The sequence below is a fragment of the Acomys minous genome (genome assembly GCF_964271855.1).
Source record: "Acomys minous genome assembly, chromosome: 8".
In the NCBI taxonomy this organism is placed as follows: domain Eukaryota; kingdom Metazoa; phylum Chordata; class Mammalia; order Rodentia; family Muridae; genus Acomys; species Acomys minous.
The window spans coordinates 80,809,464-80,823,855 of NC_140489.1; the positions used below are offsets into that span (position 1 = coordinate 80,809,464).

The 14,392-nt window shown below is 40.3% G+C and overlaps 1 protein-coding gene across 3 annotated transcripts in view; it reads right to left on the reverse strand.

Annotated features, from left to right (window-relative positions):
- Positions 1-14,392, reverse strand: part of COG5 (component of oligomeric golgi complex 5) — a 300,644-nt gene that overhangs the window by 58,478 nt on the left and 227,774 nt on the right. For all 3 annotated transcript variants that reach the window (XM_084791836.1, XM_084791834.1, XM_084791835.1), the window contains one exon: positions 13,897-13,996. In XM_084791836.1, the coding sequence (XP_084647962.1) occupies positions 13,897-13,996 (100 nt within the window). The remainder of the gene's footprint in view (positions 1-13,896; positions 13,997-14,392) is intronic.

Here is a 14,392-nt window from a genome sequence, read left to right on the forward strand (position 1 = left end):
AGAGAGAGAGAGAGAATATTATTATTTGGGAGCCAGAGTGGGCATAGAAAAGTCCACTACTACCAATACTGAATTCTACAAGGTACTTGTTGCTGCCATTCAGTTGAGTCACTGATTTCACACTGACTTTATTCCAATTACCTTCTGAGATCCAGGCATGACTTTCAAAGCATGCCCCCTGTCCTGTAATTTCCAAAACCTCAGTTCTCCTTAATACTACTTAGTGTATACAGGAGGAATCAGAAACTTTGTACCTCACAATGCTGCATACTCTAGATAATATCTTATTTTAAATGAATTGTCCAGTAATCTGTCAGTGTCCCAGTCTTTTCACAAGTGCAAAGAAACCATCCTTTATCTTAATTACACAGAGCTCACATTGTGCAGTCATCATTATCATTATTTCCTCCCTTTCCAATGGGTAGCTCTCACCAGCATTTTAGCAGCTTCCTTTTCTAGAAAAACTCAAAAATTGCTTACTTTTCTCTCCATTCACTTTCGGACTCTTCTCTCTTAACCTCCCCATAGACTAAGACAGCCCCCTGTGAAAGTCACCACAGACCTGCACATTGACAAAACAGTGCTCCTCATCTTACTCTGACCAGAGGCTTGACATAGTTGATCAGATTCCTCTTCCAACGCCTTCCTAGTGGCATTTTGAACATCACTGTGTCTTCTCTTGTCCTTTCTGGGCTATTCATTCACAGGTTCCCTCCTCCTTACTGACCCAGTCTTTTCTTCCCACATCTCTTGCAATGACTGATCAGAATACAGCCAACCCAGCAGCACTGATGTCTACATTGGATGCCCTTCTTGTGAGGAGCAGTCTTATGCTTTACAGGATGGCTTGGCAGAACCCTTGACATTCAACAACTAGATCCTAGCTCTGCCAATTCAAAAGAGACAATGTAAGACCTCTATAGATATTGAAAATTGTCCTGAGAAAACAGAAAAGCCTCTTTGGCTGAGGACTGAGGGAGAATAATGAAGATCTTATTTTTGTCTTCTCATAGGAACTCCAGATGTACTTATTCAACTCAGTAATTTCTCAGCCTATTTGCTATTTCAAATTTAATATTCCCCAAAGTAAACACCAGATTCTCAGCTTCCTGAATCTTCTATTCTTCTTAAAATTTTCCCTTTATCTCAGCAAATAGAACGCCTCACTCTGAGTACCCTGGGCTAGTAACCCTGGGCTTATTTTTCACACTATTATTTTCCATGTTAAATTTATTGCTAATTCCATTATACCAGATCCTATGCTTTTACCATTGAGGACAAAAGGTTTCTTTGTATTTAAAATTATTTTATATGTATTTGTGTATGCTGGAAAGTGTGTGTGTGTACCGTGTGGATGCATGAGCCTGCGATATCAGAGTTGTTGCACCTCTGTAACTGGAGTTACAGACAGTTGTGAGCCACCACTAAGGTAAATGGAAGCAAACCCCAGTGGTACTAACCACTGAGCCAGTTCCCCCTTAATTCTCTTGTACTCAGTACTTAACAGTTTCTGCTCACCCTTCCCGTCTTCCTTCATTTTTTTTCCTTCTCTCCTGCTCCTTTCTCTTTCTCCCTTCCTTCCATTCCTTCCCCTTCCCCCATTTCCTCTCTTTTGAGGCTAGCCCTCATTCTGTAGCCCTGGCTGTCCTAGAACTCATTATTTATTACAGACTGGCTTTCAAACTTGCGGCAATCCTCCTGTTTCAGCCTCCTAGGTGTTGAGATTACAGGCATGAGCCAGCACATCTGACAAGAGTAGTGTTTCAAGTTAGATTTAGAGTTAACAAAAAAATCCCACACAACCTTGAAATTAATAGTAATATTTATGTATCATTTAAATTTACATAGTTTTTCTGATACTGAACATAAAAATTTACAGTGTTTCATATGGGTTGGCTCTTACTTTGATTTGATTCAACCACTCATTTATTTCAATTATACCCGAAACTGTGTATTACCAATGATTACATTCTATACCCATGAAGATTTGTGTCATCTGTATATTTTAAAAATAGTACCTATAGGGCTGGAGAGATGGTTCCAAAGGTCTAGAGTTCAATTCCCAGCAACCACATGGTGGTTCACAACCATCTGCAATGAGATCTGGTGCCTCATTCTGGCCCGCAGGTGTCCATGCAGGCAGAACACTATACATAATAAATAGATAAATCTTTTAAAAATATAGTACCTATTTTTTTTAACATACTAGACTCACTGGTAAGAATACTATATAATAAAAAGCTGAAGACATTTTTTTCCAAGACAAACTCTTACTACCGAGTAAATGACTTGGCAAATCGACTCCTGCGCTGGCCAGTTTGTATATTTACACCATGCCCATAGGTCAATATAAATACTTGAATTATCTTGCTGAAATCTATGAATTGTAGCTGCACAGCATCTCCTTAGCCCGTAAGTCTAGGAGCCCTCTAAGACAGGAGCGCCAGGGTCAGTGCAGCATAACAACATCCACGTCCCAGTGCTCTGTGATGGTGGAAGTTAAGAAGGCAAGGGGAACCCAAGGGAACATATAAGGTTTTCAGATCTGTGAGTGCCTTGGCTCCAGGTGAGGCGGGGTTTAGAGACAATATAGAACCACTCCTTACAGCATTCCAGAACAACTGTGCCACAGGGAACCTTTACCATGCTATTTGATGTTCTTACAAAGCTAAAAACGGTGTTCCTTTTTCTCAGCTTTCTTTTTGTGATCATATGCAAATATTTAGCAATGTTAAAGGAAATGCACAGTGGATTCCACACACTGCCAGCCCACAGTTCCACAGTTAATGTGCACAATACATGTTTTATATTCTGTAACACTCTATCCTGGCACCAGTATTTAATAAAGCCTCTTAATTGTTAAAATGTATTCATGGTCATGGTGAATCTCAGAGCAACCCTATTATCAATGCTTTTGCTTATAGCTTATTTCAGTCCTGGCTAGAAACTGCAGGGACAGATTAGGATTTAGGTATCCGAGGCAAACCCAGGTGAAGCTGTCTGACAGTACCAAGTGGGGCACCTCCCTCCAGGGTGTGGTAACAAAGCTTCCTGCACAGAGGCCACCTTCTTCTTCAGCACCTTCCAATCATCTTGAAATACTTTAACACTCACTGTTCCCAACCATTTCTTATATTTTAATTATTTAAAATTCACCTTTTCATTGTTTACAAATATACTGTACAGAATGTCACAAAGAAGAAACTTCTCACATATCTAGTCAATGACTTGAGAGCTACTAGTATCATGGTTGCTATTTTAAATCAGAGATATTTGCAATGACTAAACTGTGCAAAGTTGCAAAAACACAGCACTCAAGTAGAAACAATAAGAAATTCAACGTGCTAAAACATGAGAAATGCATATATGGGTAATCATGTTACTATGAGTGAAAGATGTTAGAAACTGAAAGAATTGTTGCTAAACAAATCCTTAAATAGAATAATTCCTAGGGGCAGGAAAGAAATAATATTCCTTTTTAAATTAAACTCTGAAAAATGCTTTTCTGAGCTTGTATCTGTACATCTGTGCGATAGAAGCAGTGCATGAATTCTGATCTGGGAAACAACTGCTGAGTCCAGATCTACACAATAAACTACACTGGAGCTTCAGAACGCTTTGTCTCCTGTTAATTTGTGAATGAAATGGCTATGAGCTCCTCAAGCACCCCTGAAGACAAAAATCAAAACAGACACTGGCAATCAAGGGAAGGATAGATCAAAGTTTCTAGACACAAAATGTGCTGAATACTACCTGTGGTTCCCCACTAAAGCTGACTCAGAAAAATGTCTAAAAAGAACAAAAACAACAAAATAATGCATTACAGATTCCAGATTATGAAAGAGCAATTTCCTTTCTAGATTTCATGGAAATAACAATTAGTGATCTATATAGCTACACTCTCTATTATAATTCCGCTATAATTCTGCTATAATTCCGCTATGGGAATGTCAAGACTACAGGGGTAACTTTTTGTTTTTTCGAGACAGGGTTTTTCTGTGTAGCCCTGGCTGTCCCGGACTCACTCTGTAGACCAGGCTGGCCTCGAACTCACAGAGATCTCCCTGCCTCTGCCTCCTGAGTGCATACATTACAGGTATGTGCCACCATGCCTGGCCAGAGTAACTTTTTAATGTGTACTTTTTTTTCAAAACCTTTTCTGGGTTTAAAAAATTATTTATTCAATATTCACATGAAGATTTTGGTGTGTGTGTGTGTGTGTGTGTGTGTGTGTGTGTGTGTGTGTGTGTGTGTGTGAGTTTTCATGGACACCAGAAGAGGAAATCAGATCTGGAAAGCAGACAGGCATGGCCCTGGAGAAGTAGCTGAGAACTTTATATCCTGATTTACAGATTATGGCTGGGGCGGGGTGGGGGAGGGGCAGACAGAGACAGACAGGGACACAGACAGAGAGACAGAGACACAGGCAGAGATGGAGAGAGACAGAGAAACACAGACCACACACAGAGAGGGAGGAGGCTTTTGAAACCTCACAGCTCCATGCCAGTGACATATTTCTTACAAGGCTATACCTCCTAATCATTTCAGCTCATCAACTGTGGACTAAGCATACAAATATGAGTCTATGGGGGCCATTTTCATTCGTACCACATATTCCGCTATAAGAAATGTATACTAAGAAAAGAATATAGAAAAAAAATCAAGGAAATCAGAAAAAAATCCTTCATGCTTAAAAATGGGATTTGATGGGTATGTCACACACTAGAAAAAGGGATATTAAGAGATGCTTTGTTATGAATTACTTTTAAAAGCAGATTTGTCCATGTAGCAGTCTCAGGAAAGGACCAGAGAGAGTAGAGCTTTCAGAAATGAAGCACTGCACTGATAGGAAACAGTGGTACACTACTAACCAGGAACATGGCGGGCATGAGCCGCCATTGGCATACTTGCTGAATTGCTTACAAACTGTTACACTAGAAAAAATAACCTGTCTCAAAGGTTTCAGTCAACATGAGAAATTAAACTGCTTGGTTAGTGTTTACTTGCCAACAAAAGGGGACTTTTTTTTGGAAAAAAATAATTTCTTAAAGAAACTCAACCTATGACATAGATGAAAATAACTCGTTTTTGAAAATTTTTCTTCCCCCTTGGTTTTTCAAGACAGCATTTCTACCTCTTCCTCCCCAAGTGCTGGGATTATTGGCGTGCACCACCACACTCAGCCAGAAATTTAATTTTTAAATTTATTTTTATTGTGTATGTATGGTGTGTGTATGCCTTGGTTCATGTTAGAGGGCCTGTTAGAGGTTAGGGGACAACTTTCAGGCCTCGGTACATGCCTTTGACCAAGGGATCCAGCGGTGAAAAGCAGGCCATCTTGTGCCTGCTGGGCCACCTCATTGGTCCAGTCGTTGCTTTTTACTTAAGCTCATGTATCAAGTGCTTTCCTCACAGATTAAACAGCACACACTTACAACTGCAAAAGTTATGAGTACATATCACTTACTGTCAGTTTTCCTTTGAGCATATAGATTATATATCCTCATAAATTGTAAAATATCCATAAAGCTAAGTACAGTTCACACCAGATTAAAAATTGTATTTTAGTTATTCTGATGTATTCTGCCCACCAATTTACACAGAAATTCCCATTTCCTGGGACATTTAACTAAATTTCCATGGTAAAAAGTTCCAATTGGCTTTAGTGCTAGCACACTGGAAGCACTGAAGGAAATCTCTCCAAAGTCTACAGCCCGCTTCTCTGGTTTCATGGTGGCTGTGGGACTTTAAGGTAGTTTCTGGGCAGGTGACGCTGTAGGTTCTCACTGGTGTCCCACTACCCCACCTCCTGTCCGAGATGTGGCTCCCTGGTGGCTGGTATGGCTGATAGGGCTGTTGGTCTTCTCATTCATATCACAGCTGTGAGTAACCTGAAATTCTGTATTTTTTTTTTAAATTCTTTTCTTTCAAACAAGGTTTCTCTGTGTAGCCTTGGGTGTCCTGGACTTGCTTTGCAGACCAAGTTGGCCTAAACTGCAGCAATCTGTCTGCCTCTGCCTTCTGAGTGCTAGGGTTACAGGTGTGTGCCACAGTGCCCAGTGAAAATTTGTGTTTTGTTTTCCTTTTAAATTTCAGGGATTTTAAAGTATTCTGTCCTTATTCCTGAGTATCTTCCCAGAAGAAAATTTACATAATAAAACATTGTATAATTCCCAGAGTTCATAGAATCCCTGAAATTTACCCAACTGATTTACTAGACTAACAATTCTTACCTATTTTTCAGAAACAAAACCAAGCAAAACCAACAACTTTTTATTGATCCTTTGTGAATTTCACTTTATCTACTCATCTCCCCATTCCTCCATATTCACCTTCTGCTCTTGCAAACTCCCCCGCAAAAGAAATAAAACAATAAAAAAGCAAAAAACAAAACAATAACAAATTTCACTGTGGATGCTGTAGTGTGTCACAGTGAGTCACACAGTATACCTTTTTGTCCACACATTTTTTTTTTTTACTTGCAAATGTTCAATGAATCATTGGCTTGGTTTGGTTTGACACCTTTGGCTTCCGCTACACTGTCTTTTGTTTTGTTTTGTTTGTTTGTTGTTTTTGTTTTTTCTAGACGGGGGTTTCTCTGTGTAGCTTTGGCTGTCCTGGACTCACTTTGTAGACCAGGCTGGCCTCGACCTCACAGCAATCCACCAGCCTCTGCCTCCCAAGTACTGGGTTTAAAGGTGTGCGCCACCATGCCTGGCTTTGCTACACTGTCAATACTGGATACTCATTGGAACTCCTCTCAGACACCCTGTTGTTTCCCTGTCATAAAGATTCTGCAGCTTCGGATCTGTAGGGCTGGCCCTACATGGGCTGCAACAGGTCATAGTTGGGGTAGATGCTGAGCTGTTCAGCCTACCAGCTCTCCTAACCCCCGCCACCAGACCCAGGTCTCTCACACTGTCCAGGCAAGGGCAGTGGGACAGGGCCAGCTCTCTGGGGCCCATGCTCCCAGTCCAGCTCTACTGTGCTGCCCAGGAGATGGCTGGGGCCAGCCCTCCCACACTTTGAAGACAGTACACCTCTGGGTATCTTCAACATGTGCATAGAGATTTGTGCGTCTCTGGATGCGTTCTGCCTGCTTGCACTCACCCCAATTTGTATTTTAGGTCAGTGAAGAAAAATAAGATTATTCAAGAGAGGGAGACAGGGTTTTCTTGGTTGTCACTACAGAGATGTTTCCACATGCCACCACTTGGTACGGCTTAGATGTCTCAGCGAGTGTACTGAAATGGCACAGCCACATGGGGAAAACGTGAACAGCAATCGGTGCCTGCCGTATGTAGTAAGTCCGCTATACTAACAGGTGACTAGAAAGGCTTGGTAGTGTGGAAAATGCAAATGAGTTCATCTACATTCAAATCCAGCAAATCTGAGTGTATTCTTTTTTCTTTTAAGAAGGTGCTTATTTCTCCTTTCTCTCCCTCAGTTTGCCCTCAGCATGTGTTTGCGAAGCGTCCTCTTTCTACCTGCCTCACCACCATTACACCTGCCGCTCTCAGTTCAGAATCTGATCTAATACGGTAGCTGAGACATGAAGACACACCAAGGTCTAAGTCCTGGATTGGTGCCATGGCAAAGGACACCTTGCCTCGGGCCACACCAGGCTCATATCCTTAGCAGCCCTGGGCAACAAGGGCAGGTTTCCTTTACAAATGTCTGCAGGACACAGTAACCTTTTTAGTGTGTGTATCTTTGTGTTTATGAGAAGGTGCTGGCAGGTCTCTCTCGCAGAAATACACTTTCAAACAGTATCATTCTGAAACACCAGAAGGGAAGGAAGTTATGTGGCGTACACTGGAGCAGGGTGGGATTTTAAAACTATACTTGATCACTCTTATGTTTTAAGTATATATAAACATTTTATAGTCTTGGGATTTCTAATTCAGGTGAAAAGTTTACTAGATAATCAATACTAATCCTCCTGCTGGCTGGTGCTAGTGCAGAAGATTTTATCCCTCACCTTTAATCCCAGCCAGCACTCAGGAGGGAGAGACAGGGCAGATCTAGGACCAGTCTGGTCTACAGAGGAAGTTCCAAGACAGCGAGGGCTACACAGAGAAACCCCGTGTCCAAACAACCCTCCCCCAAAGTTCAAATAAATAATAACAAAAAGAAATCTACTGATCCTCCCTATGACAACATCTGTAAAGCTAAATTACTTTCAAAGCCTTGCTGGGCATGCTGCTACAGGAGCTGGAGGAGGAGGGCTGAGAGCGGGAGGGCAGCGGAGGAGCATAAAGAGCTTGGAGGCCCTGTGAGCTGAGCACGGAGACTCAAAGCAAGTGCTTCTCGATGGTAGTAAAGCAAAACGGGAAGGAAGGACCATGGCAACAAAAACTTACAGGGTAAAACCCAGTTGTTCTATTCCTTCCCACACTTTAACACTTATATTTCTTTGGTTGAATGTAAAGGATACAGAAACTAATTAAGCTCCATACTTTGGGATACAGGGTGAAATGAAAACATTTTTATTGAGAAAAATAAGGGGGAATAAGTAAAAAACAACAACAACAACAAAAAAAAAACTCCATTATTATATGGCTATGATAATGAAAAGGAGTTGAATACAAGACATATTTTAAAAATACAAGGGTCAGTATATGCAATCTCACTACTAAAACACTCCAGGAAAAGGCTCACGGCTAGGAGGCATACAGAACATTTGTCTCCAAGCCACTTATAAAATTATTCATGAAATAAAATATATATTTACAAAGCTTTAAAACAAAATCCTAGGTCTAGAACTACTGACTTCATACAAATCTGCTGACCTGCACTGAAATGGAGACCTTCTACTAAATGTCATTCTGTTATTATTGCAACTGGTCTACAATTTAATTAACATGTCCACGTACTTTTCACAGTTAAAAACATTTGACATTTACAATGAGTCTAAATTCCATGCCTTTACACTATCAGATAGTAGTTTTAGTGTTGAAAATTACCCAATAATTCACCTTTGAAAAGCAATACTTATTAATATACATCTTATAATTTTCTTAGTTATAAATGTTTATAATCATTGAGAGTATAAAATGTTTATAAAAGTTCCCTGTCATAGCAACACTTAATTTCTTCTTAGAACACAGTATATAGAGAAAAACATTTATTCAAACTTCATTGTGAAGATCAGTGGCACCCGGCCCCCCCATGTTTCAGAATATACAAATTTCTAGTACATTAACATTAAAGAATTTGCTCAGTTCAATAAAACATGATGATATATATACACCTAAAGGAATGTACTGGTGCATGTTTTGCTATGTTTTCATTTGGTTTTTTAGTAATGCTGAGAATCAAACCAATAGATTGACATTCTACTACAGAGTTATATTCATTTGTTTGTTTGTTTGTTTTTGGACACAGGGTCTCTCTATGCAGCCTAGGCTGTCCTGGAACTCTCTATATAGACCAGGCTGACCTCAAACTCACAGATATCCACCTGCCTCTGTCTCCCAAGTGCTGTGATTAAAGGAGTGTGCCATCAAGCCAGGCTTTGAGCTATATCTTTAACCTTTGTGTACATGTGTTTTGAATACAAAATTCTACTAAGTTAGCTGATCATTATTCCCAATGTAAAACAATAAAAAAATTTAAATGAAGACAACCGAAAAGGACAAGTTTCATTGTAAACAAGGGAGAATCCAGGAAGCTGATACTCATATGAGGAACTCTGGGAAGCACGTAATGGAGAACGTGAGGGCTAGGGACTGGCTAGGCTCAGTAAGGGCTTCGTGAACCAGCATGAGAACCTGAGTCCAGACGCCGGACATCTATGAACCAAGTCAGAACAGAGCCACACACTCACACTCCCAGCACTGGGGAAGCGGAAACAGGAGGATCCTTGGGGTTTGCTGGCCACCTAAACTTGACAAATCAGCAAGTTTCAGGTTCATTGAAAGAACCTGGCTCAAAAAAATAAGGTGGAGTGATTTAGAAACATGCCTGAAGCCAGCACAGTGGTGCATACCTGTAGTGCCAGCACTAGGGGAGGCAGAGGCAAGCAGAACTCCGTGAGTTCAAGGTCAACTTGCTCTACAAAGGGAGTCCAGAACAGCTAGGGCTATACAGAGAAACCCTGTCTCAAAAACAAAACAAAACAAAACAAAACAAAACAAAACAAAACAAAAAACAAAAAACCAATAACCACCCCCCAAACACACACACACAAACACAAACAAGCAAACAAAACCAAACAACAAAAACCCTAAACAAAAAAGAAAGATGCCTGATATCAACCTCTGGCCTCAACCTGCATAAATACATGCTGTGTGCCCACACATGCACACACATATACTCAACATGAAGAAGGATGTATATATACACATATATATATATGTATATATATACACACACACTAAATGTAAAAAAATAACGGATGTTAAGTTATATTACTTAAAACTCTCATATGAAAACCCAACGTAATTGGGCCTAGGGAGATGGCTCAGTGCTATGCAAGTATGAAGACCAGAATCCAGAAACTCAGAACCCATATAAAATCCAGGGATATGCAGTAAGTCAACTGCAATCTCAAAACTCAGGAGGTTGGGACAAGGGAGCCCTAGGGCAAGGTATCTAACTAGACTAGCAAAAATGGCAAGCTCTAGGTTCAATGAGAAAGACTTTGCCTAAAGACATACAGAGGAGAGTGACTAAAGAAGACACCCAATGTCAACCTTCACACACACACACACACACACACACACACACACACACACACACACACGTGCGCGCGCACCTGCACCCCCATCTATAGACACATACACAAACATGTTTACCACACATATGCAAAACCACTTATAGAACTAAACTAGCACTATTACCATAACTACGTGTTGAAGCAGAGAAGCCAAACAGCTATCACACAGAGAAGTGAAGTACATCTTGAGTGTTTTAAAATATAGATCCCTATCACACTGTGACGTGAGCAAGTCAACAAAGAGCAGGATGGTGGTACAATTTACAGTTTTCACCGAAGACACATGTCAGAAATGAATGCTGTTAACCTCAAGGTCCAGCCTGGGTGTAGACACTGGCTGCAACACGTGCTTGCTGACATTCCACTTCCAGTGATATTAAATGCTAATGCCACTAACTTTTCTTGGGCTGGATTTCTAGACTGCAGTGTTAGACTTAATATTACCATTTCAAACTAGGATTGTTGTGAAATACATGCAAACTGCTTGGCATAAGCCAAATCTTCACCACAAGTGCATAATAATAGTGGTTATTTTGTGAGCCAACTTATCCTTAAAAGTGGATTTTCAGAGCTGGCAAGAGGGCTCAGCAGGTGAAAGAGCTTGTTACAACAGTCTGACAATCGACATTCCAGCCCCAGGACACACAGACAGGTGGAGGGAGGGAACTAGCTATAGAAAGCTGTCCTCTGACTGCCACACATACACATCACGACACTTTGTCTGTACACATGCATGGTGCATGGACATCACAAGCAATAATAATAATAATGATGATGATGATGATGATGATGATGTATTACAAAATAGATTTTCCGAGATGGCAGACATGGTGACACACCTGTAAATACAACATTTGGGATGTACGATGGTATGAATAAGAACAGCCACTGTAGGCTCATGTATTTAACTGCTTAGTCATCGGGGAGTAACACTATTTGAAAGGATTAGAAGGTATGATCTTCTAAAAGAAAATGTTGTCACTGGTGTAAACTTGAGGTTTCAAGAGTCCATGCCAAGCCCAGAGTCTCAGTCTCTGCCTATGGATCAGAGTGTAGGTCTCAGCTCAAGCCCCAACACCTGCTTGCACGCTGCCATGCTTCCTCCATGAGGATATGGACTGACCCTCTGAAACTGTTAGCTAGCCTCCAGTTAAATGCTTTCTCTTGGCCTTTGTGTCTCTTCACAGCAACAGAAGTAACTAAGACACATGGTGAGTTTGAAAAGTTAAGGGATACGGATCAGACTAGGTTAGGTAACAAGCCAAGACATGTGACCATCTTTCAAAAATCCAAGAGAAACATTAATTTAAAAAGTGGGTTCTCTAGTAAGTTAAGATGTAAAGATTCATAAAGATGTAGGCTTGCATTATACATACCTTCGGCAATAGTAGCAAAATCTTAGGGGGAAACATACATGTACTGATAATTTAAGATTATAAAACTGTAAATGTGGACTGGAGAGATGGACAGAGGTTAAGAGCACTGTCTGTTCTTCCAAAGGTCTAGAGTTCAAGTCCCAGCAACCACATGGTGGCTCACTACCATCTATAATGAGATCTAATGCCCTCTTCTGGCCCGTAGGTGTACATGCAGGCAGAGCACTGTATACATATATAATAAATAAATCTTTTAAAAATGTAAATGTATTTTGTGTTTATATCAGTGTGTGTTGTACATGTACTTGAGTGTGTGTGGGCTTGCATGTGTGGGTGCATGTGTGAAAGAGTGTGAGTGCATGTATACGCATGCACACATGGAGGTCAGATGTTGAGAGCAAGCTTCGTCCTTGATGACGACAACGACGACTACTACTACAGTGCACACACAGACACACACACACACACACACACACACACACACACACACACACACACACAGGCATCTCTCATTTGAATACTTAAATCTAAGTATGACTGTGTAGCTAGGCAACCTGCTCTGGGAACGCCCCGTCTCTGTCTCCTGTAGGCCAGCATGCCTACATGGCACTTACGTGGGTGCTGGAGATGGAACTCCAGCCCTCAAGCTTGCATGGCAAGCACTCCATCTACTAAGCCATGCCCAGGCTCCTGTAATGTGTGTTACAAATATTTGCTACACTCTGCTATACCACAGAACACTAAAACTCAGGTTTTAAATTCTTTTATTAACCTTTTTCCTGCTACAAATTAAAGCACTAATTCCATATATTAAAGTGTTTTAGCAGCTAAAAGACTTCCAGGCTGGCCTCGAACTTACAGAGATGTACCTGTTCCTGCTTCCTGAGTACCAGGATTAAAGGTGTACACTGCCACTGCCTGGCTACTCTTTGTAATTTTATTTAATGATTAGACTTCCCTAATCCACTAAAATGAAGGTTGAAAAGTAAAATCATTTCAAGTAGAGAAAGAATTCTATTAAAAATATTAGTCTTTGAAGTTGGTCAGGGAAGACCAAGAGATTTCAGGCCACAGACTGTCACCAATGTCATGAATTCAACTAGTGTTGTTATCATAGTTTCCCTTTTCAGAGTCTTTTGGCATTCTTACATTAATTAAATTTATACATCCTATGACTGTTGCCTCCTCTCCATGCCTCAACCTGCCATCAACAAAAAGCAAAGTATTTTCTAGGCAGGGATGGCTCTTTCTTATCTCAGTTTTCCTCTGGTAGGGCATCTCCCAGGGACTTCTTTCCTGGCACTTCAGTAGCTACACTAAATTCTACTGGACACAATATCAAGTCTTATTTATGGTGATAAACCATGTTTGTGTGTGTTTAAGGCTATAGACATCTATAAATAAGGCCTGAAAGAAAAATTAGTCATCTGATTGCCTACAAACAGTTCCCATGTTTCTGTATGGCTCTTTTTTTAATAAACAAGGTTTGAAAAAAAGATGCCTCCTAATTATTTGTCAAGATTACAAGAACAAATGAATGGAAAATTGTACCATATTAGCAAACACAATTTGGAAACTGAAAGTAGGAAGCTTTATAATATAATTACCACTGTGGGTCAGTCTGTGTAAATTACTTAGCATGCTCCCCTAAAATTATTATAAAGCCAACTAGAACAACTCAGATGAAATTATAAACAGATTATATCATTTGCTATGATGTTAATTATGGCCATTCAAGGAATGTATAGCTAACAATTTTTAGCCAAATCACTAAAACATAAGTAAAAGGACACCACTTACAAGCTGCTCTGATTTCACACCATATAACTGGATGGTCTTTGCCACATTTTTTGACACAGCTAATGTAAGGTTTGCATCAACAGCAGCTACATTGAGTTCACTAGAGAAAACAAAAGCAGATTTCAGTTACTAGCAACGTACTTAATCAACAAAGTAATGAGCATCATATAACCTGAAACCCCATAAAGAACATGCTGAATCTTTATATAGATTTTTCTGATTGCTTCCAAGAATTGGTTACAATGTTTCATTTTCTCCCTAAATTAAGCATTAGGAAAAAGGGTTTTGAGATGGCTTAGTTAATGACCAGTTTCACATTAACAAAAGCAAGTCACGTGTGGGTCCAGTCTGTGATTAGGAGAGTAAATTGTGTACACTCTCGCTAATATTGATGAGTACAATTAGATGCATTGCATGTCACAGACATCTGCAAGGAAGTGACAGCTCTTGAATGGAAATGATGACCTTGGAGGGGCATAGGCTAAACACATACATT